At 34.8% G+C, this 27,653-nt stretch overlaps 1 protein-coding gene across 6 annotated transcripts in view; it reads left to right on the top strand.

The window, feature by feature from the left end:
- RPS6KC1 (ribosomal protein S6 kinase C1) overlaps nt 1-27,653 on the top strand; it is a 199,864-nt gene that overhangs the window by 38,341 nt on the left and 133,870 nt on the right. For all 6 annotated transcript variants that reach the window (XM_012459629.2, XM_064383496.1, XM_021677181.2 and 3 more), the window contains 3 exons: nt 6,281-6,396; nt 14,643-14,736; nt 26,710-27,069. In XM_012459629.2, coding sequence (XP_012315052.2) covers nt 6,281-6,396; nt 14,643-14,736; nt 26,710-27,069 — 570 coding nt within the window. The remainder of the gene's footprint in view (nt 1-6,280; nt 6,397-14,642; nt 14,737-26,709; nt 27,070-27,653) is intronic.

Raw genomic sequence — 27,653 nt, forward strand, 5'->3', positions numbered from 1 at the left:
CTTTCTTACCAAGAGTCTTGCTCTGTTTCTGAGGCTGGAGTGTAGTGACGCAATCATGGCTCACTGCACCCTTGACCTCTGGGACTCAAGCAGTCCTCCCAGCTCAGCCTCCTGAATATCTGAGACTACAGGCATGTTTCACTATGCCCAGCTAATTATTTATTTTTTTTGTAGAGTTGGGGTTTCACAATTACTTAGGTTGATCTCAAACTCCTGGGCTCAACTAATCAGCCCACCTCAGCCTCTCAGAGTATTGGGATTATAGGCATGAGCCACACTACACCCTGCCGTATTTCTAGCTTTTGATTTAAAGTGAGACATCTATAACTTTTCCTTTCACTTGAACACTCAGAGGCCATTGTAGAGGTTAATTGTTGTACTTTCAATATTGTTGTGTCTCAGGGAATACAGAGGCCTGAGGAAAGGGAGATTGGGTACAGCTGGTTGGTGGAGCAGTCAGAATACACACAACACCTATCAACTAAGTTTGCCTCTTATATTCTTGTGGTTTGTGGTGCCTCAAAACATTATAATTGTATTACAAATGCCCATACCAAAGATTACTGATCATAGATCACTAAAACAGATATATAATAATAATAATGAAAAAGTTCGATTGTGACATTTCCCAAAATATGACACAGAGACATAAAGTGAGCACGTGCTATTGGAAAAATGTTGCCACAGATCTTCAATTTGTAAAAAATGCAGTATCTGTGAAGAGCAGTAAATAGAAATTCAATAAGATGAGGTATATAATATTGCACAGTAAACCTCGGGAAAAATTTGTTTTGCATTTTCTATGTTTACCTATAATTTTTTTACTCTGTTCACAGGAAAATAAACATTGGTACTGTGAATGGAAATTCAAAGCTGCAGTAGGAGAAGCACCTGATTATGATTTCTCATGTTGTTACAGCCTTTCAAGTGAAAATTTGATTATGATGAAGGATACACAAGTAGAGAATACTTCTAAGGTTATTGTCTGCCATTAGGATGACTATTGAATCTTGCTGCTACTTTTTTGAAAATTTTCAAATTAGGTTGTCTTTATTAAATATGTTAGTTCTAGAAGTTATTTGATTAAAATTCATCTGTGTGTTTTCATTTATGCTACCATTACTTTTTTTTCTTTATGGTAGACTTTATTTATGAAACATTTTATTATGAAAATTTTCAAGTATATAGACAAGTTGAAAGATGTGTACAAGTGACATTTTCCTATATTTTCTTTATCCTTTATCTCTCCATAATCTGTCTTGGTTTTAGGCATTTCAGCATAAAGTGCAGATACCAGTGTCCTTCACCCATAAATATTTTAGCGTATTATCATTAATAAGAGTTCAGTATTTGTTTACAGCTTTTAGATAAGATTACATACAGTTAAATGGACAAATCTTAAGTGTCCCATTGTATGTGTGACATATACCTATATAACCCAAACTCCTATCAAGGTATAGAGCATTACTACCACCTAAATTTTATTCTTCCCCCTTCCCTGTCAATCCCTGCCCTCAAGCTCCCCAGAAGGAACTTTTTCCACTGTATGTTAGTTTTGTACACCCTGGATTTTCCTATAAATGGAATCACGCTGTACAACCTTTTTGTGTCTGGCTTCCCTCATGCAGCAGGTTTTTGGGATTCATCCATGCTATTGTGTTCATCAGGGGTTCATTCCTTTTTACTGCTGTTTAGTTTAAATGTATCACAGTCTGTTTATCCACTGTCCTGTCAACGGGCACCTGGAATGTTTCCAGTTCAGCGTGATTATAAGTAAATCTATTACTATAAACATCTTTATATGGACATCTAGTTCTCTTGGGTAAATACCTAGGAATATAATTTCTGGATGATAAGATAGATATATGTTTACTTTCATAAGAAACTAAGAGACTCTTTCCAAAAGTGCTTGTATCATTTTATATTCCCATCAACAATGTATGAAATTTCTGGCTGCTTCATACTCTCACCAACATGGGGCATTATCAGTCTTTTTAATTTTAGCCTTTCTGGGGAGTGTGTAATGGTATCTTATTATGGTTTTAACCTTCAGTTCCTTGATGACTAATAGGCTGAACATTTTTTCATGTGATTATTAGATACTCATATATTATTTTTTTTGGAGTATCTATTTCCATGTTTTACCTATTTTGTGGGGCTGGAGTTCTTTGTATATCTTAGATACTTTGATGTTTTGCAGATGTTTTCTCCCAGTCAGTGGTTTGTCTATTCATGTATTAATGGTCTCCTAAAAATCTATTTTTAAAAATTGTATTCTTATCAGGAAATGGGAAAAATTATTTTATTTGAGATTCAGTGGGTACATGTGAAGGTTTGTTACCTGGGTATATTGTGTGGTGTTGAGATCTGGGCTTCAAATGAACTTACCACCCAAATAGTGAATATAGCATCCAATAGATGGTTTCTTAACAGTTGTCTCCCTCCTTCCATCCCGACTTTTGGAGATCCCAGTGTCTGTTGTGCCCATCTTTATGTCCATGTGTACCCAATGTTTAGCTTCCACTTAAAGTGAGAACATGTGATATTTGGTTTTCTGTTCTTGTGTTAATTCACTTAGGATAATGGCCTCCACCTGCATCCATGTTGCTGCAAAGGACATTATTTTGTTCTTTTTTTATGGCTGTGTAGTATTCCATGTACTATGTATATGTACCATATTTTCTTTATCCAGTCCACTGTTGATGGGCACCTAGGCTGATTCCATGTCTTTACTATCATGAATAGTGCTATGATAAACATGAGAGTGCAGGTGTCTTTTTGGTAGAATGATTCATTTTCCATTGGGTATATACCCAGTAGTGGGATTGCTGGGTCAAATGGTAATTTTATTTTTAGTTCTTTGAGAAGTCTCCAACATGCCTTCCACAGGGGCTGAACTAATTTACACTCCCACCAATAGTGTATGAGCATTGCCTATTCTGTACAACCTCGCCAGCATCTGTTATTTTTTGCCTTTTTAATAATAGCCATTCTCACTGGCATGAGTTGGTATCTCATTATGGTTTTGATTTGCATTTTTCTAATGAACAGTGATGTTGAGCATATTTTCATGTTGGCTGCTTGTATGTCTTCTTTTGAGAAGTTTCTGTTTATGTCCTTTGCCCACTTAATACCATTCTTCTGTTGTTACTCTGACGTATTTTAGGAACAAAGAAATGAGCATGTTCCTTTATCGTTTTTGTTCTGATAATAGGATTAAATGTGATTGAAGCTTTTAATGCATAACCCTTTATTTTTGGTTGTGCACTATTCTGAAAAAATGTCTTAATTCGTATCTGCTTGTCAAAGTTTAGTGGAATAGAAACAATAAATCAATAGAAGTACAACAAGATGTGCTTTTGGCATTTATTCCATTGCTTAAGCATTTTATTTTAGCTTAATGGGGAAGATTAAAGCCTCCAATTTTTTTGTATTTGTTTCAGATAGCAATAAGATCTTTTTAGGGTACTATTAAATATTAAGGCTTCCATTAAAATTTCTCAACAAGCAGTTAATGCATTCAAAGATATTCTTAGGTAGTCTAGTGGGTTGATACATAAAATAATGTGTGCATTTTCTGGGTTATTGTTCTAAGCTTATAGATGTTTACAGAATTAATAATATTAATTTATAGGCAGTTGAATTTACTTTTTTCTTTAAGGGATAAATATCTTGGACTATAATCATAAGCACTGATTCATACTTTCTTATTTATGCAAAGTAAGGAATAATGAACATTTAATCTAGTTGGCCAGTAGATTTTTTCCTAAGATTAAATCATTTAGATTGTTTTCAAGCCAGGTAATTGGTTTTACGTATTGGGGTTCTTGCAAATTTGTTTCTAGTTAGTATTAGTGATACGTAAGCAAGTAGTGTCATTTTAGGTTTGGTATTATTATTGGGAGGGTTGAGTTTAATTGTTGCACTTGAACTGAGAACTAACAAAAACGTAGCATAATGGATTATGTTGGGTTTGGTTATTTGTGAGAAAACTTAAGATAGAAGTCAATTTCTTCCTTATGGCAAAAGGTTTAGAGGTAGCCTCTAGCGTGGCAGCTGCACAGTGATCCAGAATCTAAGCTCCTGTCTTGTTTGTTGCTCTGTCATTTTTTTAATGAGATGTAGTCCCGCTGTGTTGCCTAGGCTGACTTGAACTCCTAAGTTCTAGTGAGCCTTCTGGCCTCAGCCTCCTGAGAAGCTGGGATTATAGATTTGTGCCACTGCACCCTGCTTCTGTCATTTTTAACCTTTCACGTCCTGATCCTTCTTGGAAGGGGGAAGGGACAAAGAAGAGAAGGAGAGAGAGGTTGTATATTATTTGTCTTTCAAAAAGATTTCTGGGAAGCTACAGTATAACTTGTGTTATTTGCCAGAACTTAGTTTATATCTATGCCTAAGTGCCAAGCAAGCTGGCAATTACAGTTTTTGTTTTCTTTTTCCCCCTGGGCTGTCATGTACCCATTTGAATAAAAATTGGGGAAGAAAGCAAGAACAAATATTTGGATAGCAGTGGACAGCCTATTCCATAGTAAGTAAAGCAGCATACAGAAAGTTAGGAATCCTCTAATTGACTACCACTTGCCCGCTGACCCTTATTTAGTCCTGGGCTCTTTCAGGAAACTGATAAAAGTTATAGACCCTATCCTAAGAAAAGTGCATCTGTGTGTACATGTGCATGGAATTCTGTAGGATGTTGTCTTTGGAGCCCATCCATGAACCATTGCCTAAGAGGTTGTGTATGGACCCACTATTAAGATTTCCTGTTATAGGCTGGGTACTGTGGCTCATGCCTACAATCCCAGCAGTTTGGGAGGCCTAGATGGGAGGATCACTTGCATCCAGGAATTCGACACTAGCCTGGGCAGCATAGTGAGACCCTCCCTCTACAAAAAAATTAGCTGGCTGTGGTGACATGTGCCTGTAGTCCCAGCTCCTTGGGAGACTGAAGTGGAAGGATTGCTTGAGCCTGGAAGATTGAGGCTGCAGTGAGCTTGTGATCACTCTGGCTGACAGAGTGAGACTCTGTCTAGGAAAAAAAAAAGGTTACCTGTGATAATGTTTCACTGCAAGACAGTTATTTATGTATTTTTACATGGCTTTAAAAAGTTTTTGTTATTCACTTACACAGTCAATTAAAATTTTCTCTGTGTTTAGTCACTATGGTAGAACTTGAAGATCCAAAGAACCATAATATTCTATTAAGTGCTTACAGTGTGCCTGGCATGGAATTGGAACCTTAAGTACATTATTCATTTCTTACATTTTACAAATGAGGAAATAATCTGCCTAAGATTTTACAGCTAGTGAATGATAGAGCTAGTATTTGAACTCAGGTCCTTTTAGTTATCATGAAATAGACACTTAACCATAAGCATGAGACACGCTGGGCAGAGGATATTTTAGTGGTTCAGTTTCACTTGCCAGTCATTTAGGCACTTGCCTCTATAACTAGGAATCTCTTTGTGCCTCAGTTTTCTGTTAATACTCTGCGAAGACACTTAAAATGTTTAAGTATGTGATGATGCTGCTTTTCTGATTTTGTATTTTTTCATTGCAATCAGTATGATACATGGCATATGATAAATGTCAACTGGTAGTCTAATCTAAAAGTAATACAAAATGATCATATTTGAAAATGTCTTATCAGCATTCAAACTGTATATATCATTTAAAAATTCTATGGAAACCACCTTTTGATCACCTTGTAAAGCAGAACTCACTGGTGCTGTGTTTGTGTTCCTTTTTCTCACAAGCATGCTGTTATGTATGCTGACAGCATCACACATGGAATTTAGCATAAAAGCTTTTTGCTTCAAGCTGAGGTTTTTGACCCCACTGATAATACAGATGTTCTCATAATTTCCTCTCTTCAGCCCTTTTATAAATCAAAAAAAGTAGAAAAGGGAAAATTACATGAGTAATTACAGTATTAGATTACTATAGAAAACCATTTCAGTTCTTTAAAATTCTCTTTTCAACTTTAGTTTCAAATCGCCAGCTTCTTAAATGGCAACTTTCTTATATTGACAGGCTCTAAATTATGAATGTACCATTTATTTATCAGTTGACACCTCTGCCTCTCGTTTTATTAGAAACATTTTCTAGTGAGAGTACTGATGATTCTAATTGTAGAGATTACATTTGACTTCAGAAGTTTGCACAATAAGCAAAGCAACTAAGTGATAGGCCTGCTGCTGCTTTCTTATCTGTGTACATAAACTATCATAAAGCAGTGTTTGGTCATTCCTTCCTTAAAGTGTTGATTCTTATTTAATTGTAGGGCGATTTGATGAAACTGTTATTGAAGAGAGAAGACAGTGTGCTGAAGACCTGCTACAGTTCTCTGCCAATATTCCTGCTCTTTACAATAGTAAACAGCTTGAAGATTTTTTCAAGGTTTGGTAGTCTTTCTGGAATATTTTATATCTTATTAAATACTTTTGTAATTTGTAGTAAAGTAATGTAGAAAATGTCATTTACTTTTGAATTTCATTATTCACTTTAAAAGTAGAAATTAATAGCTCTATAATAATGTTTATGGCATAGCTGCTATTTTTGATGTAGAAATGTATGCTTTTTTGTTTTTTTGGAACTGGTTCTGCTATGTTGCTTAGGCTGTTGTTCAGTAGTTATTGACAGGTGTGATCATGGCGTGCTACAGCCTTGACTTCCTGGGCTCAAGCTTCCTCTTGCCTCTGACTCCTGAGTGTTTTTGATTCATAGATCTTAAAAAATTGATGCAAAGAGCTTAGAGATTATTTAACTCTCTCTGTCATAATTGAAATACATTTAAAAAATTAAGTATCATGAAACTCCAGTACTTGCCTTTAATTTTTGAGATGTCTGTTTCAGTGGCAGATTTCTCTTGGAATATAAGCCACTGTAAGTCTATATTAAATTTGTTATAATTATATTGACTTGTTTGTAAAGATATATAACACTACACAGTTTAAGAGAGCAGGCCAGTGCAAATTATATTACTGGAGATCATTGGATATTAGTGTTTTAAGTTCGTAGACATGTAATGCTTTCATTTTAAGTTTTTTTAACATTTTAAATAATAATTTTCTAATTTATTTTGAACCGAATCTGTACATGTTGACAGTTGATTTCATTGTATTTAATTATCACATTTTTCCTGTGGCATTGAATTAGCCTTCTAAAAAAAAAAAAGAAACCTAAGTGATTGTGCCATAATTGTTTTTACTTCTTTAACTAAAATCTACTCACTTGTGTAAGTTAAATTTCTTAGACTGTATAACCAGTGATATATATGAATAGTGGGATAGTTGATTTTTCTGATCCTAGTGGATCTACACATAGTTATTTATTTATTTGTTTATTTTTTCTGCCAGTGCTTTGTCATCCAGGAATTTATTTTTTATGATTTCTTTTATCTACTGAAGAAAGTTCTTTTGAAAGACATTGCAGATTTACAGTAATAGAAATAAAGGATAGTGGTAGAAGAATTTGTAGTAACAATAACATTCCTGATGATTGACCATGTTGCTTAATTTTTCCCCATTCTGCAAATTAGACTGAGATAATAAATTTGATTTCTGCATATGGCCCAATGCAGATCTTTAGGATAAAGGCCAAGTTAAATTGATAGAATATTTAGCTCTTTGCTGTGCTTTGTTATAATTGTTTCTGTGTGTCAAGGAGTCTGTTTTTTATGGAAAAAGACATTATTATTAAACAAGAATATTGCTTTATAGAAATTGTGAAAAGCTGTCATGCAAATTACCACATGCCATACAGCTAAAAAAAATTAGGGATTATGAAAGTCAGATTGAAGACTTTAAACAGTTTAAGTAAAAGTTACTTGTTTATTATATTTCTTCCTGATTGTAACTGTTGCTGGAAGTCCCTGGGAAACAAGACTGTCATTTTCAGGTTTTTTGAAAGATTGGACAGTTTAAGAGAAGTCAAGCTAATCTTGGAAAGTATCTTAGAACTATCTTCCACAGTGTGCTAGACAGGAGCAGGATACTGATTTGGGAATATTACAACAGTGGCCTTCAGTCATTTTAAATAAGAGAAACCAAGCAGGAAAAAAAAACTCATTACATTAGCTTGAACAACAACAACAAAAAGGCTTATTTCTTATATAACAAGAAGGATGAGTGAGGACGGTAGTCCAGGGCTAGCATAGAGAGCTCAGTAATGTTGTCAATGACATAGGTTCCTGGGTTTGGATGTGAAAGGCAAAAGGCAAAAGAATACGTCAGTTTTTAAAAGCTTTCCTGGAAACATGATCTAGAGATAGTCCTTCTTAAATCTTATTGGCCAGAACTGGGTCACATGTGGGCATGTGACCTTAATTTGAAGGAGTCTGGGAAGGTGACCCTTAGCTTTCTAGTTCTGATCATGGATGAAGGTGGGTGGGAAGATTTTGGGGTAGCTAATTCACAGGGTGTGCTGTAGTATCATGGTTTATTTTTCTCTTTAGCAACATTGATGCTGCCACATGCAAATGACCATATAGCCACTTGCTTACATTGACTTTAAAAAAACACATACCTAAAAGTAGAAGGAATAGTCTTATGAACCTCTGTGACCCATTGCTTGGTTTCAGAAATTATCGGTATATTGCCAAACTTGTTTTATCTACATCTTTCCATCTCATACTCTTTACTGGTTGGTTGGTTGTTCATTAGTATTAGTACAGTTACTAATTGTAAGTGTACAATTCACTGATTTTCAGTAAATTTATAGAGTTTTGCACCTATCACCAACATCCAATTTTATTTTATTCTTTTTTTTGAGATGGAGTTTCACTCTGTTGCCCAGGCTGGAGTGCAGTGGTGTGATCTTGGCTCACTGCAACCTCTGTCTCTTGGGTTCAGTGATTCTCCTGCCTCTGCCTCCCGAGTAGCTGGGAATACATGTGTGCACCAGCATACCTACCAACTTTTTGTAGTTTTAGTAGAGACAGGGTTTCACAGTGTTGGCCAGGCTGGTCTTGAACTCCTGACCTCAAGTGATCCACCTGCCTCGGCCTTCCAAAATTCTGGGATTACAGGTGTGAGCCACTGTGCCCGGCCAACATCCAATTTTAGATCATTTCCATTACCTCACTGCTGTGTAAGCTCCCTATGGTGATCCCCTTTTCCATCCCTACCCTGGGGCAACCACCTGGTTCTGTCTGTAGATTTGCCTTTCCTCCCCATTTCAAATACATGGAACTATATAATATATGTAGTGTTTTGTTCACAATATATGTATGTAGGTTTTTTTTACTTAGCATAATGTTTTTGAGCTTCAGTCATGTTATATTATATACCAGTATTTCATTCCTTTATATAGCTGAAATGTATTTCATTATATATACAATACCACATTTTTTTCATTAGTTGATAAATTGATGGACATATTTGGATGTTTCTGTTTTGGCTGTTATGACTAATGCTACTGTGAATATTTGCATCCAAATCTTTGTGTGGACATATGTTTTCATTTTTCTTGGGTGATTCCTGAGGAGAGGAATTGCTGGGTCTTATGGTAAGTTCATGTTTTTAAGAAATCGCTAAACTGTTTTTTAAAGGGACTATACCGTTTTATATTCAGCCAGTAATATCTGAACTTACCAGTTGTTTCACAAAATCACCAACACTTGGTATTGTCTGATTTTTTAACTATAGCTCTTCTCACAGGTATGCAGTGGTATTTCATTGTAGTATTAATTTCAGTTTCCTAATGGCTAATGATGTTGAACATGTTTTCCTGTGCTTTTTTTCATATATATCTTTGGTGGAACGTCCATTAAAATCTACCCATTTTTTCGATTCGGTCATCATTGAGTTGTAAGAGGTCTGAATATATTCTGGATAAACAATCTTATCAGATAAGTGATTTGTAAATATTTTCTCCCCAATCTGTAGCCTTTTAATTTTCTTAATGGTGTCATTTGAAGTGCAAAAGCTTTTAGCTTTGATGATATATAATTTATAATTTTTTTTCTTTTTTGGGTTATACCTGTCATATCCAGGAACTTTTCAAGTAACCCAAGAGCATGAAGATTTTCTTCTGTGTTTATTTCTAGATTTCTAGAAGTTTTAATGTTACAGTTAGGTCTATGATTCTTTTTTAGTTCATTTTATATAGGGTGTGAAGTAATAGTTTAAATTCATCTTCTGGTATGTGTATATCTAATATTCTGAACATCATTTGTTGAAAAGATTATCCTTATTGAATTACCTTGGCATACTTGCTGAAAATAAATTGACTGTAAATATGATGACTTATTTCTGGACTGTTGATATGTTCTATTAATCTATGTGCCTGTTGTTATGCTAGTACCATACTGTCTTGATTACTGTAGCTTTTTAAGTATTGAAATCAGTTAGTGTAAGTTTGCTTACTTTACTTTTTCAAAATTGTTATGGCAATTTTGAGTTCTTTCAACTTTTCAACTTCCATAAAAATTTTTAGCATCAGCTTATCTCTATGAACAAAAAAATTCTTATAGAATTTTAAAATTATTTTATTTATTTATTTATTTAAAGAATTGGGGTCTCACTTTTGTCACCCAGGCTGGGATGCAGTAGCACAATTATAGCTCACTTTAACCTCAAACTCTTGGGTTCAAGGGATTCTCCTGCCTCAGCCTCCCAAGTAGCTGGGACATGCCCCACCACGCCCAGGTAATTTTTAAATTTTTTGTAGAGACAGGGTCTCACTGTGTTTCTCAGGCTGGTCTTGAACTCCTGGCCTCAAATAATTCTCTTGCCTCAGTCTCCCAAAGTGCTGGGATTACAGGTGTGAGTCACCACACCTGGCCAAAGGTATTGGAAACACCTGCTAAAATCCTCCAGTTTGATTCTCTCCCAACTGAGCTATTTTGGCTTACTCCTCAGATTTCTGATTGGAATTGTATTGACTCTGTGGTTCAGTTTGGGGAAAATTGTCATTTTAACAATATTATCTTGCAATCCATGAAAATGAAATGACTACATTTATTCAGATATTCTCTAAATTCTTTAAGCAATGTTTTGTAGTTTTCAGGGTATAAGTCTGGGGCCTCTTGCCTTAAATTTAGTTGTAAGTATTTTAATCTTATGCTATTTTGAATGAAACTGTGTTTTCTTTTCACATAGTATTATGTTTTAAGGGTTTATTCATGTTGTGGCATGCATCAGTATTTTATTCCTTTTTGTGATTGTGTAATATTCCTGTGTATGGGCTATGGATATACCACATTTTATTTATCTGCAGTGTGTGTTGGTACATACTTGGGTTGTTCTCCTTTTGGCTGTTATGAATGGTGCTGTAATGAATATTGACATACACGTTTTTGTGCAGACATGTATTTTTGTTTCTCTTAGATACGTATTTAGGAGTGGAATTTAGGTGGGAAGTTTTTAAAATTATATTTAGAGGATGTGTATGTGTATACGTATATTTATGTTTTCAAGGTTCATCCAGGTTGTAGCATATATCAGTAGTTTATTTCTTATTGTGACTAAATAATATTTCATGGAATGGATATGAATATACCACATTTTGCTAGTCTGTTCATTGGTTGATAGTCATTCAAATTGTCGTTGCTTATGGCTGTTATGAAAAATACTTCATTTGATCCTTTTTTAATAATTTAGATTTATTTATATATCCTATTTCATGAGTCATAGTCCTTTTAATTCTTTAATCATGTTTTCCTTTGATAATTTGAACATATTTATAATAGCTGCTTTGAAGTTTTTGCCAAGTCCAACATCTTTGTCCCCTCACAGATAGCTCCGATTGACTGGTTACCCGCGTGTTTGGGTCACATACTTTTCTGTGTCTTTGCATGTCTCTTCATTTTTTTTATTGGTTGGAAATTGAACATTATGGATAATATACTATAGAACTCTAGGTTCTGATTTTTTTTTTTCTCGCTGAGGGTTCTTGCCATTTTCTGTTAGTTTGTTTAGTAACTAGCATTTTCTGTTAGTGTATTTAGTCTGTAGTCAATCTGTGGAGTCCATTTCCTGTTAAGTGTGTGACTGCTGATATTCCTGCCCAATATTTAATTTTAATTTTATTTTTAAACCAGGCTCTGTAGAGCTTAGCCCTGTGTCAGCATAGCATTGTGGTCAGCCAGTGTTCGGACATTGCTTGCGCTTAAACACCTGTGCCATTATATGCTTTTCTTTTAATGCTGATGATTTGTTAATGTGTTCTCAAAGTCTCAGCTGTTTTAAAATTTGCCTTGGCTTTTACTTTCCTCTGAAGTCTTGAATTTCCTCTATGCCTGTGCACTGTCTCATGGTTTGCAAGGTATTGTTGGATAGCTTGACCCCTCTCTGGTCTCTATTACATGGATGGGTAGTGAGCTTTATTAAGACTCCCTATGGCTATATTATTTTCTGGATCTCCCTACTGTCTGATCTTTTGCTGACTGCAGCTTCAGGTGTGCTGAGCCATCTCTTTTCCTTGCCATATATTTGGCCTTGAGATTGCTACTATTATTGACAATAATATTTGGGGTGGATATTTAAATTTTTTTCTATGCTTCAATCCAAATCATGTTAGCCTCCTCAAAAGTGAGCCTACTGGTTTTCAAGACTTGCCTTGCCCTTATAGAATTACTGTGGCCACCCAGCTGGGTTGGGGGATGGAGAGAACCAGGGCAAGAACGTCACGGATTTTCATAGTTCTTACCTGTGGTTCTGTGGTTTCTCAGTAACCACTGTTTCATTTGCTTTATGCTTTTAGTCAATTTCCAGAGCCCTCAGTGGTGGTTTTGACAGATTTCTAAAGATTTATAATTGCTTTTTGGGGAAAGATTTGCCGATTTCCTCACTCTGCTATACCAGAAGTCCTTCCCTGCTAGACTCTTCATTAACAAAAAACTTTGAGATACTTAGTATCTCAAAATTTCTATGAAATTTTTTTACTGCATACCAGAAATACCCAAATGGTTATTTTTGAATTAGAAATTAAAAATTAGGATTGTGGTATTATTTTACTGCTACATCCCTCTAGTTCCTATGTAACAGTTTTTGTTTCATTAAAGATTTGTTCTTTACCATTTATTTTTTATAACAATGTTTGTTAAACTAGATACATATATATTTAGGATTATGAGGTAAAACATTTTACATTTTGAATTTTATCTTACAAGATCTTATGTCAACTAATAATACACATTTATTGAGTGCTTACACTGTTCTGAATACTTTGTGTGTATTTTTTATTTTGCATGAAATATGTAAAATAAAATAATGTCTTAGAAGACATTTTATAGGTAGGTAACTTAAATCACACACCTAGTGGTAGAAGAGGCAGTTAATAGTTGAAAGATACTTTCTTCTAAAATTAACTTTGTCTTTTAATATTTTCTATAATACTTGAAAATCTTGATTTGGTTTGGATGTTGTTAAAGGATGGCTTAATCTAGACTAGATATTCTTTTTGGAGAAAAATTTAAATATAAGCTGTAATCTGAATATTGTAATAAAGGGTAGAATAAAGTAATACAAATTCTTACTCCTAAAGAGAATAGTATTTTTAAAGTTTTAGTTCATGTAACACTCAGGGAAGTAAAATTTGGTAATTTGAGAGGGACTATTTCAAATTTCATTCCTTAAAAATAGATGGACAGAGAGAGACTTCTGATTAGGTAAAGGTAGTCATTGACTTTTTTTGTGCTGAAGTAGAGAGAAAATGTGGGTTTGTAATTCCTTTGAGCTTTATTATTCTGTTAGTAGTGTTTGGAGGCATAGAACTGTTGGTGGAAGGTAGAAGGGAAGATATTAAGGAGCAGAAGAGCTATTGTTTTAATTATTTAAGGATTATAAGCTCTTATATCTGTGATTGGAGCATTCATTTCACAAAGCCATACACAACCTCATACCACCACTACTTGTCTGATGATAACATTCTCTAGCTGCATGTAGAGTAAGATAACTTTTTGAGGCATGAATTTGCAAACCTCTATAGGGAATTAAAATAATGACCACATAGAGAAATCAATTTTGTATTTATTTTTTATATTTTTAAAAAATATCTCTACTAAAACTATCTTAAATATTTTTAGTTTTACCTATATTGTATACAAGTGGTTCTCAAACTTTAAAAGGCTTCTTAGATCACCTGAGGTGCTGTGTGATATGTTGTAGGGTATAATTTGATAAAATTCAGTGAATTCCTGATGGGCCATCATTTATCACTAATTAAAATGACCAGTCCCTAAGGATACTGAACAATATTCTTTAGTTCATGGTTTTTTTCTTCTGCATTTGCTTAATGGGTACTTGGGCAGAATTAAAATAATATACTTTTATAAGAAACCACATATGATTCTAAACGTTAAGATTCCTATTGAATTTTAAAACAATAGTCTATTTCTAGAGCAATTTAGGTTTATAGAAAAATTATGCAGAAAGTACAGTTTTCTCATATATCTCTTCTTCCCCCCAACCCTCAGTTTCTTTCATTAAATATCTTGGATTGGTATAGTACATTTGTTACAGTTGATGAACCAATACTGATATATTTATCGATTTTTTTTGAAAACACTTGTGATCTAGTTTAATAGATTAATATAGTTGTTTCTGTAAATCTTTATACATGCTTAGTTGGGACAACTATTTTTTATTTAGTATTGTTCATTCTCTTAATGCTAATGAAACACAATTGCTCTTATCTTTTAGGGTGGAATAATTAATGATAGTTCTGAATTAATTGGTCCTGCTGAAGCTCACTCAGATTCCCTCATTGATACCTTTCCTGAGTGTAGTACAGAAGGTAAGAGATTTTATTTTTTTTGCATTTCAAAGTTTTTGATCGCAGAAGACTATAAATTATATCTGCATTGCAAAAAGACAGGTGTATATAGGAATTTGAGGGTATTTCACTGAGTCTAAGATACACTTTTTCTTCACATTTTGCTATCACTGATATTGGGCGCATGATATTAGGTCCATGACAGCTCACATTTAATTGGCAGCATTTCTTTTCTTAGTGGAATATAAAATAATGATTGATCCTCCAATTAGTGGCATCTTAGAGTTGATGAAATATGGTATAATGAGTAGTTTAGAGTTTGTATTGTCTAGTGTAAGGATACCTTACTTGGTTGGGCGTGGTGGCTCATGCCTGTAATCCCAGCACTTTGGGAGGCTGAGATGGGTAGATACCTGAGGTCAGGAGTTTGAGACCAGCCTGGCCAGCATGCCGGTAATCCCAGCTACTGGGGAGGCTGAGGCACGAGAATCACTTGAACCTGGGAGGCAGAGGTTGCAGTGTGCCAAGATTGCTTCACTGCACTCCAGCCTGGGTGACAGTGAAACTTTGTCTCGAAAAAAAAAAAAAAAAAGAATGCCTTACTCATTTCTTTAGCGCATTTGACTTTTAGACAATTAATTTCAAGACTGGCTTTAGGGAGTTAGTCATTTACCCAGAAAGAATAAACCCTAAGGTAGTTTTAGTGTTTTTGATACATTTTTAAACAAAATGAGTCTAAATCAAGTTTTAATCACTTTAATTAAAAAATGCTTAATTTCTTGTTTTATTCCTCTATTAAGCCACACTTGAATTTATAGGAAAATTTAAATATGTACAGTTCAGCCTTTGGATTTCTGTAACTTTTTTTTCAGAGATTACAGAATTAAAAAAAGATTTGGGGGCAGGAGTAGGAAGGGCCTTTAAAAACAGATAATTAGATTTGTTTTAGGTGGCTTAGATTTAGTTTATTAAAGGTAAAATAATAGACTACATAGTATTTCTTGTCTTTTTCATGAGTAAGAGTTTATGGTGGCGGAGGCTGCTTTATGAGGAAGAGGTAGCCGTCATCTCACTGTAGTGCCGTTTTTGTGAGGGTATATGCTGCTGTCATACAGCAATAGCCACACTGACATAAATCTATTGCAGTAAATTTCCATCTTGATTTGGTAAAAGCAACATGTTCTTATCTATTATGTGTGCTGATGCACTTAAATTTTTTTTTCTTTTGATACTACCACATTGAGAAGTGGTTAGCTTTTATTCTTTTTCATTGTGCTTCCCGTTGACTTAAGGTCCATTAATTTAAACTTAGTGTTGTGTGTAATGCAGGGGGGCAACATGCCCAGGGGTCTTCATTGGGTTCTCCGTACCTTTGACTCCACCTTGATTCTGCAGGGTCATAGAAAAACATAGTTGACAGTAATTTAACTTGATAATCTGTTACTTTTTTTGGAGGGGAGGGGATGTCTGGTCTTGGTGACCTATTTTAATCAGAGATCCTTGCGAAGGTTTGGAAAATCTAGCCCCTGCTTGGGATCCCAATGTGATTCTAATTATAGAACTAGTTTCCTTGAAAGGTGAATTTTCTGATATAACCTAAGCTGACTTTTTGCCTCAGTTTCCCTACTCCTGAGAAAGAGGAGTACACGTTTTCCACCTGCAATATATACTGATTCTGTGACACCCAATAGAGAACTAGTAGGAGAGTTAGAAAGATTTGTAGGAGAGGCCGGGCATGGTGGCTCACGCTTGGAATCCTAGCACTTTGGGAGGCCAAGGCGGGTGGATCACTTGAGGTCAGGAGTTTGAGACCAACCTGGCCAACGTGGTAAAACCTGTTTCTACTAAAAATACAAAAATTAGCCAGATGAGGTGACCAGCGTCTGTAATCCCAGCTACTCGGGAGGCTGAGGCATGAGAATTGCCTGAACTAGGCGGGCAAAGATTGCAGTGAGCCGAGATTATGCCACTGCACTCCAGCCTGGGCAACAGAGTGAGACTCCGTCTCGGAAAAAAAAAAAAAAATTGTATGAGAGTATTCAATGAGGAGTACGATAGTCAGAAATGCAGTATGTTTCTTTTCTCTATTTTTTTGATACAAGAATCAAAGGTTGTGGGATATGGCAGTAGTTATATTCTTCTGATATCTATCATAAGCTTCTATTACTAGGTGGGAGTCAGCCATGGTGAGAGAAGGGTATCTTAGGAGCCTACTTTAGTACAAGGCAATCAACATCTGCAGAGATCTTTCTATTCTTTGCTATAGTCTAGGACAGAAAGGGAGAGGCGTGATTATTAGGAATGAGTTTTCTTGGGATAGTATTCTAAAATATTAAAGGCTGTTCAAGGTGAATGGATGGCTATATTAATGCTAAAGGAGATACAACCTAAAGCTAGGATGAGCATGTAGTTTATTGTCCATAAAATGGGACACTTCTGAGAATTATAGACAGTGCTATTAATAATTATACCAAGACCACAAACATGACACAGGACAGCCTCAGGCAAACTGAGCTGTGAGGGTGACCCTTCCGAAAGCAGTCATTTCAGAGTTTACCTCTGAACTTTCCAAAAGATGTGTTTTCTTTGGAAGGATTTATCTTTTGGGAATGTGCTTTTATGAGAGAAATTGGGGCCAACATTTTTGTTAGAAACACAGAAAAGGACTATGACATCTAAAAGGAATATTGACATTTTAGCCCATCAGTGCAGTTTAGTTTTTCAATTACGTTACCATCTCTGAAACACACTGTGATCCACAAAGAATGAAAAACATAGAACTGGAAATGCTGTTAATGTTTATGTTGTTTTTCTCCCCTCTCTTTAGAGGTTGTATGCGTGGCAAATTAATCCTGCTGAAAGATAGTAGGTTGATAAATACAGATAGATCAAAGTGTCAGACATCTTGCAAATTCATTGTTATTTGAGAGGGAAAATCACTTTTAAATATCCTAAGATTGTTTGCAGTAGTGGGAAAGTGGATGATTTACTTCATACCAAAAGGTCTGCAAACTCTGGAGACAACTAGGGAGAGGGACATCTAGTAGCAAAAGAGCAGGAAAGCCAGCAGCCAGTCAAGCCCCACAGGTATGCGGTGAAATGGAGGGTTGTTAGAGGGATTGTGGTGACAAAGACGTGTGTTTTGGATTTAGAGCTAAAATGTGAGGAAGTGATTCACCCCATGAAAACTTTTCTAAGTGTGCTATTTTAAATCATGTTTTAAAAGTAGATTGTCATCTTTCATATTTGTGAATTAGCTAGCTGGTGGAATGAGCCGGAGAGGGTAAATCCTAATATATAGTCTGCTGTTTCAGCGTTCTTTAGTTATGGTTAGAATGACGTGGCAAGTTGATCACTTCTCAGAGAACAGGTGTAGAGGTGAAGTGATCATTATTTTTCTTAAGACCTTAAAAATGCAGTGAACAGATCCTAATATGAAATGAAAGTTTTCTGAGGAAAATATGAAGATCTGGATTTCTTTGTGTTTTGCGATAGTCTCAGTCTGTTATCCAGGCTGAGTGCAGTGGCACAATCACAGCTCACTGTAGCCTTGATGTCCTGGGCCTGAGTGATTCTCCTTCCTCAGCCTCCTGAGTAGCTGGAACTATAGACAGGCACAACCATGCCTGGCTAATTTTTCTTTTTAAATTTTTTTTTGTAGAAATGGGATCTTACTTTGCTGCCTAGGCTGGTCTTGAACTCTTGGGTGCAAGTGATTCTCCTGCCTCAGCCTCCCAAAGTGCTGGCATTATAGGTGTGAGCCACTGTGCCTGGCCTGTTTTTTAAAATTACAGTTACTTTGTTGTAGCATGGGATAGAGAAACCCCTTTAAGGTTTTGTAAAAAATAATTTGGTGATAAACTGGTAAATATATTTTGTTTACTATGAAATTGAAAATTAGGAAATTAGTAGGTTTTTAGATGAAAAGTTAATATTGTTTTACATTTTAAAAATGAAATCCTGGTTACTCTTTATCTCCTTTGTTCAAAGAAGTTAAACTATATTTTTTCAAAGATGAAAGAAGATGTAATTGGTTGCTAACATCTTATTTCCATTATGTCTATTTCAACTTACATCTTTTCCTTGAATTAAATTTAGCCATGAAGTTACTAGGACATTTTTGGAAACCTGCCCAAATTTGTGCATATCAGTTGAGCTCCTTGGCATATTTCTCTCACCTGTTGGCCTTTTTGAAGGGTGTAGATTGCTTTACTGCCATGCTGGCCTTGATATCAGAGATTTGGATGTTGGTATAGTCTCACCTGGTAACCTATGTCATTTCCTCTTCCTGATACATCACTTTTCAGTTTTGGGAGGGACTTTTTTTTCTGGTTTATACAGCAAATGAGATAAAATAATTAGGTGATTGTAACCACAAAGACAAATTAAGTAATCAGCTTATTGTATATATATATTAGATCTTAAGAATGAATATTCTTAAATGTCTCTTGGCAAAACAAAATCTACCCCCACCTTTTTTTGGCCAGAAATTATGCATTAAGAAATCTCTAACTGCTTATTGTAACAATTGTAGAGACATGAAAGGGTCTATTAAACTGTCTTGAATTAGCCATTTTAAAGTAAATGAAATGTACATTTTGAGGAAAGCATGTATGAAAATGTATGAAAAGAGTATCAGAATACCTCATGCAGATTTTGAGGATAGCATGTTTGAGGATAGCATGTATTGCTGTCTTTGTAGCAGATCCCTGAAATGACATTAAGCTCAAGATTTGTATGTTTATTCGATGGCAGGGTAGTAATTCTTTCTCGTATGTAGACTGACATGAAGATTGTGATTAAACTGTGTTAAATTGAATGGTGTTGATTATATTTAAAGCACTGGTTGGTCTAATTGGAAAGGTGTATGGTTATTTGAGTTTGAAAAAAAATTTTCTGTATCAAAATACCATTTGTTTTATTTATGTTTTTTTCATTTAATAGATTTAAACTTGACACTTTGAGACAACAGCATTTTAAATAGGAATTTTTTTTAGATGATTGGCTACTTAATAACCTAAATCTGTTTCCAAGATAAACTTAAAGTCTTTTTGCTACATAGTATAGTGTAAGATGACAAAATATAGAAAGTATTAAGTATTAATTTAAATGTAAATTTATAGGAAGTCCAAGTAATTTAAAGTAAAATTAAGTGCAAATGTCCACTAGGTGGCACCATGAGAACTCTAAATCTTGTTACCAGTATTTTTCTAGGCCCCTTGGTAATATGTATGTTAGAATATCTCTTGCAGACTCAGCTCGAAGAGATTCTTTTTTCTGTTACGTGCTTATTTACTCAACTTAATTTTATTCTCTGCCCCAATTGACTTTTCTTTGGTAGTGGAGTTTGACAAAAAAGAACAGGTCATTTTTTCCCCCCAAGATAACTACAAATGAGAATGTACCAGTGTGTGTATGTGATACATATGACACTGATGATAAATAGTGACTCTTAAAAGTTCTAGGGTTATTGAGGATGATATTGGAAATTAGGAGTTTAGGGGTTGGGTGGGACAAATAACAGAAAATTCATGATATGCCGTGGGACTCATTAGAAATGATATACTCAAATCTCTTATTTTACAATTACACAGTTGGAATTTCAGAGAAATTAAGCCCTGTGCCTAAGGTGCTCCAGGTATTTCATAGCACTCACAGAACTATATTTTGAAATGAGGAGATTTTATTTTATGGAGGAGAGGCAGGAAGAAGACATATTTGGTATAGAAAACTCAGCATGAGCTACTTGCATACTGGTAATGGGCTTGATATCCTGGAACCTAGAGAAAGTTCTGGAGAGTAGCAGAGTAAGTTCATTTGGTAAAAAATGAAAAGAATGATGGGTCTTTATTATTATAAGATAGCAGTATTAGGGTTGTAATTGAGATTGCTGTGTTGTTTTCTGGGCTTATTCTGTTGTTTTACCAAATCTGTATGAGGTATTCTGATGTTCTTTTCATACATTTTCAAGGATGAAGCATAGACATGACCCAAGAATGTTATAAAAATGTGGAACATTAAAGGAAAGGTTCTTTTTTTTCCCAACAGCTATTACTAAATGATGAATAGGGAATCACATACAGGAACCTTAACTAGCATTAAGCTTTACATTTAGGTATTCACTTAAAAATCGTATTTGTAAGTGCTTGTTTCTTAATGGAAACTGATATGTATGTCTTCTACCTCAGGGTACCCTTTGTTCTGCTGGCTACATAACTTGCTTTGTGCATGGAGCATGAGTCATTGCTACTAGGAAAAATAGAAATTCCTTTTTGTTGACTATGGCAATATTTGAACCTCAGGGCTCAGTGAAAGCTATCAGCTAATAATAATGAGGCCATGTATTTTATATATAGTCACCCATGAGAGACCACCTGTTGTTCTAAAGGAAACCGATCTCTTTTTACAGATGGTCTTCAAATACAGATTTCTGATAGTTTATAGTATAAAGATTTATTCTATGGCAACTCAACCTGTTCCCCTGGGGCCTGTCTTTCAGAGATGGTGTCCTAGACAGATTTCACTATACTGCCCTACTCTGAGCAGTTCAAAGCACAGAGGTAAGGGTAGGTAGGTGAACTGGGATGCTAAATAAACGCCTTATGTCTGTAGCTGCTTTTTAACAAGTCACCTGGGGCCCTCTAATAGCCCTGAGACTTGAATTTCTGTGATATGAACCTGGAGGCAGAACGCTTTCATAGAACCTTTGACTTTTTCCCCTTGTATCACTTCCAAAAAAAGCTTAGGTTTTTGCCTTGATGGTGTTGGTGAAGGATGCACCTTTTACTCTTGCGATGGCCCAGAGGGCCTCTTTAAGTATGGGTTGACTTCAGGTTGGTTTAACTTTTGACAAATAGTCTCTATATTATATCAAAAGTCAGTGGTTGCCCTGCCTTATCCACAACGTCCTTCCTACCTAAACTGAGAACCTGTCATTTGCTTGTTGCACTCTGTATCTTACTTGGTAACTTCCTTTCTGGGCTTTAGGGAGCTAGTTTCTGCTTTGTGTGACATTTATATGTAGTTTTGTATAAAATAAGTTAAATTGTGTGATTTCTGGGAGTTGAACAAGCACTGTATTAAGCAGATATGTTAAGTATATAATATAAATAAACTAGGCATTGAGTATTTACATGTAATATATTTATAAATAAGAGTCATTGCTGTGGTGGTGAAGGGAGTTTCTAAATGTTATCTTCCTCGAGCTGGCTGGAGAATACTTCGTTGAGAAGAAGGGAATTTAGAAACTGCTTAAATATGGAAGAGAAAGATATCAGTGAGTACTAAAAGATGATTAGTTGCCTTATATGGTCGAGGAGATATGGTAGGGTTAGGCTTTTCAGGCATGGCCAGGTGCAACTTCCAGAGGAGAATTAAAGAAATAAGGTAGGCAAGGAAGAGGTGTCGGGGTTTGCCTGCTTTAAACAGATCTGTCTCTATACTCATATCTAACTCCTTTTCTGAGTTTGGAATTCTTGGCACTAGCTGCTGGTTGATCCATGTAGGTTTATATTTCACAAATGATGCCTGTATAACTTCCTTTTACTCAAATACATTCCCAGTATTGGCCCTTGATGCATCTCCTTTGATATCTTTCAGATACCAAGCTTAAGGGTTTACCATACACAAAGAATATTAAGTTTTGTATTATAGAATTACCTATAATCCTACCATACACAGAAAATCACTGTTAATAGTTAGTGTATCTTTCTAGTCTTTTTTCTGTGTTTGTTTTTAAAGTAGAATTATAATATACATACTCATTTGTAGTTGGTTGTTTTTACATAATGTATCATAAGACTTTAGCATTAACAATTCTTCCATAGAATGATTTTAATAGCTGTATAATATTTTATCATAAGGAGGTATTATAATCTATTAGGAATTTATTGACACATTTTTACTGTTTTTTTGTGATGGACATTCTTGTATATAGATCTTTTTTGTACACCTCTGATTGGTTTTGGTATAAATTGCTGAATTTCTGGGAGAAAGAAGCAGTTTTGTGCTTTTGATATGCATTGCCAAATTGTCTTCTAAAAAGGTTAAACTAGAAGTCTTTTTATTTCTCTTTTCTTCTTCTGGTTTGGCTAAATAAATTTCTCTTTTTTACCTGCTGGGGTGTGTGTGTGTGTTTGCTTGCTTTTAAAGATGCCTAATTAAGAAATTAGAATTTGAAAAGGAAACATTTTCTACAGAATGTTTATATACTTAATTTTACTATCTTTGTCTCTAGGTATTTTAAATGGTCTTACTTTTTTGATCTAATCTCATTTAATTATGATTCTCATTGCTAATAAAATATGATTTGAAAGGTAAGAGGAAATATGACTGTGGTACTAGTTTGTTGTAGTCAAAAGCCAAGAAACAGAGTCTATGTAACGTTGCCCTCTTGCCCTTCAGTGTTATTGTTATTGTTAAAAAGGAAAATGGGGCAAAAGATGAAACAGAACAATGTGATAGATGATGCGAAGGTTATAGTGACAAGACACCAGAGAACAGACAAAAGAGATCTCTAATGCAGCATTTCCTTTCTTTTGTGATTAGCTGTACAATCTAGAACTTTTTTCAACCTTATCTATTTGTTTATCAGTTTCAGTGGGCTAAGTTATATATTGGCACCATTTAAGGAAATAAGTTTGCATTGAAATACATAAAATGTTTTAAAATTAAGAAAAATCGTGCTCGCTTCGGCAGCACATATACTAAAATTAAGAAAAATCTCATAAAATTTATATATATTTCATAGGATAGTAGATAAACACCTTTGTAGATTGCTATAAAAGATTCTTATTATGAAGTACTGTCTGTATGTCTGTATGACTGATATGTCAGAGAACTGAAAAGATTTTTCCTAGGTTCTGTGAATCTCATTTGAGATTGTCAGTTTAATGAAATCTTTTACTTTTTGGGAATAGAATTTGTTCTTTTTGGATGTTCTAAGGGCTTGAAAAAAGGTTGAAAATGAGGATATGTATTGACAGGGTGCCAAGGCAGCATCTAAAGCTGATTAGAAATTTGAGCTTAGCGGCCAGTAACATGTTTTTACCCTAACTTACTTTATTTGATATGAAGTAAGCAATTTGAATTTAAAATAAGCGTTGGCAAAACTATGGTCCATGGGCTGAGTCTGGCCTGCCACCTGCTCTTGTGTGGCCTGCAAACGAAGAATGGTTTTTACATTTCTAAATGGTTAAAAAAATTAAAAGAATATGATTTTGTGATTTCTGTGATGGGAAAATTATAAGGAATTCTCACTTCAATGTTTGTAAAGTTTTACTGGAGCACAGCCATGCTTATTCATTTATATATTGTCTATGGCTGCTTTTGCGCTACAACAGCAGTGTTGAGTAGTTGTGACAGAGATCACATGTGGCCTGCAAAGCCTAAAATATTTACTTTTTGGCCCTTTATAGAAAAATCTTGCTGATCACTGATCTAGAATTGTATAGTCTAATCCACTTTTCATTTTGATTTAGTATATAATATAGAAGAAATAATTTTCTTTCTAATTTTTTTCTGAGAAACTTGGTAGTTAATGTTCAGTGGTGATGCAGATCTCATAGTTATTTCCAAACCAGTTTTTAGATAACACTGTTGTCAGTCTTATTTAATGATCTAGATCAGTGGCTTTCAGACTGTGACCTTCAGATCTCTGGGTGTTGCTGAGATATTTTCAGGGGGTTCATAAAACAAGACTATTTTGATAATAATACCAGGACATTCTTTGCCTTTTCACCATGTTGACATTTGCCCTGATGATACAAAAGCCGTGGTAGGTGAAACTGCTGTGCTTGGGCATGAATCAAGACAGTGACACCAAACTGCAACAGAACTCATTGCATATACTTATAAAACCAATGCTAATTTTTCCTAAGTAGTAGAAACTGTTAATTTTGTTAAATCTTAACCCTTGTTACCTGTCTTTTTAATATGCTGCGTGAAAAGATGAGAATTACTCATAAAGCACTCTGCATACTGAACTACCATAGCTGTCTTGAGGAAAAGCACTTGTTCAGTTGTTTGAGCCATTAGTTGAACTAGCTGCTTTTTTCATGGGACACCGTTTTGCTTGAAAGAAGAATTGCCAAACTGTCATTATTCACACTTGTGTGTTTGACACATTTTTTCTTGAAATGGAGTGAAGTAAGCTGACATTTCAAGGAAAACAACTGATATTATTTGTTGCCAATAACAAAATTGAAGTTTTCAATTCAAAATTGGGGTTTTTAGATAACCTCTTTCTGCCACTTTGGGTTTGGCAGTTTCCTAATACTTAAAAATTTTCTGATGAGATTGGTGGATAATGAAATGTTGACATATGATATTTTTGGGATAATGAAATGTACTGTCAACATTTGAAAGATCTTTGTAACTAAGGGAACCACTACTTTCAGTACGACCAATGTATGATGTTATAAATTCATGCACAGGTAAAAGATTTATTCAGTGTGCAAGAGAGACCAATGGATTTAAATGTAACAGAAACAGAAATTTCATTCATAGGATTTTATATTCCACAATACAACTGACCTTTAAAAAACTATCAATTGTAGAGTTTTGGTGTAGTATCAAAGAACCATATTCATAATTATCTGAAAAGGCTAATACGTGTTTCTTTTTCAATTACATTATCTGTGTGATATTTCCTTCATATCTTTCATCCAAAACAACATATGACAACAGATTGTGAGCAGAATCAGATATGATTGTCTAGCTATCTCCTGCTAAGCTAGACAAACAAGATTTGCAAAAATGTAAAACAATGCCACTTTTTTGTTTTGAAAAATACAGTTAGTTTTCATAAAAATTATGTTACTATATAATGGGGCTTTAATGCTTTATTTTATGCATTTCTAGATGTATTTTCTAAATGTCAGTATTGGTATTTAATACATATTCACAGATACAATTCACATGAACAAAAGCTTTTTAGAATCCACAATCATTTTGAAAGGCAGTCCTGAGAGCAGAAAGTTTGATATGTATTGTGGATTATGCTCATTTACCAGATGTCAGTTATATGAACTATGAGAAGAAATTTTCACTGCTAAATAATTCAGTAGCACCTATTACTTTGTTTTTTGTCTGAAAACAAAAATAGGTGCAAATATACCTTTCCAAAAGCTTGTGGAAGAGGCTGAGACAAAAATGTCTAAAAATTCTGACTTTAACAAATGCTAAATAGCATGCATTTTCCAGATATGGATAGTTACCAAAAAGCACACTTCTGAGGACACATTGGATAATTGTTATATAGTTACAGGTTGAGTATCCCTAACCTAAAATCTGAAATCTGAAACACTTCTGGTCCCTCATTTCGGATGAGGGATATTCAACCTGTATTATATAATTGTTATAAAAGTTATAAAATAATGATAGTCTCTTATGCTTTATATGCATTAACTCTATTCCTCATTTAAAGTCTTACATAGTAAGTAATAACGATGAAATAACCTGCTGTTGGTCACACAGTAAGTTTTAAGAGCTGGAACTGGGTATGGTGGCCCATGCTTGAAATCTAAGCTACTCAGGAGGCTGAAGTGAGAGGATTGCTTGAGCCCAGGAGTTGGAGTGCAACTGGGCAACATAGCAAGATGATGTCTTAAAAAAAAAAAAAGAGCTAAGAGTCAAGTACTTTTTCCTTTATCAAAATGCTGTTATCTGTAGCAACTCTGTGTACAGGCAACAGTTTTCTGTAAATAGCTTACAGGATCTTGTGGTAAAGGCTCTTTTGGCATTCAAACTAGATGAAGATTTGTTTTCAATTTTAGTTTGATGCTTAAGGCAAGGAAGTTGTCTTCCAGAGTTCTATAGAGAGAATAAAATGAATGGACTAAGCCGAAACAAATTGCTAGACACTGACTTCCATCAGTAAATTACAGCCTTCCAAATTGACTTGGATAATATGAAAAATGAATAATTAGCATGATTTGTATTCATTTGGCTGATTCTCAATTTAATATCTGCTTACTATTGTGATCATATTTCTAGGCTTCTCCAGTGACAGTGATCTGATATCTCTTACTGTTGATGTGGATTCTCTTGCTGAGTTAGATGATGGAATGGCTTCCAATCAAGATTCTCCCATTAGAACTTTTGGTCTCAATCTTCCTTTGGATTCTTCAGCACTAGGAGCTGTTGCTTCTGAGAGTGAACAGAACAAAACAGAAGAACGGGAAAGTCGTAGCCTCTTTCCTGGCAGTTTAAAACCCAAGCTTGGCAAGAGAGATTATTTGGAGAAAGCAGGAGAATTAATAAAGCTGGCTTTAAAAAAGGAAGAAGAAGACGACTATGAAGCTGCTTCTGATTTTTATAGGAAGGGAGTTGATTTACTCCTAGAAGGTGTTCAAGGTATGGTTTTATGTATATTAATATGTTTTGGCATGGTCTTTTGTTGGTATATGGGAAAAGTACATACATATATCTTCTGTACAGTCTTATGGAAATAATACTGAAAATGATAAATTACTGAAGCTTAAATGACCTATATATGGATATATACTTGATATTAGACATTATTGGAGGTACTTAACCCTCTATTTTTAATCAATTAATCCACAAAAACAGGATTAAAAAAAAAGTCAGCAAGTCTCCAAGTCTCTTGTATGAATAATAATCTTTCATTTCTGACTTGAAAAGGCAGTGTTTTACTCGCCTTCATCTCTCTCAGGAGTAATTCACAGAGATTCTTGATGACCTGAAGAGACAGAATAAAATGGATTTTAAACTAAGAGCATAAAAGGTTCTTGTGTTTGCCTACTATTTTGTTCTTTGTAGCTGTTGTAAATTCTCATTTAATTAATGGAGGTGATGTGAGACGTGTAGAGCTGAATGTAACTGAATGTCTATATGTAGAGCTTACTCTTCTGAAGTATTAGCTCTCATTTTAGCCCTTTAATTTTTCTATATAGAAGTAGAATGAAGCATTCTGCATT

This window comes from Aotus nancymaae, unplaced genomic scaffold (assembly GCF_030222135.1).
Source record: "Aotus nancymaae isolate 86718 unplaced genomic scaffold, 86718_ANA_hifiasm-v0.15.2.pri h1tg000032l_0, whole genome shotgun sequence".
In the NCBI taxonomy this organism is placed as follows: domain Eukaryota; kingdom Metazoa; phylum Chordata; class Mammalia; order Primates; family Aotidae; genus Aotus; species Aotus nancymaae.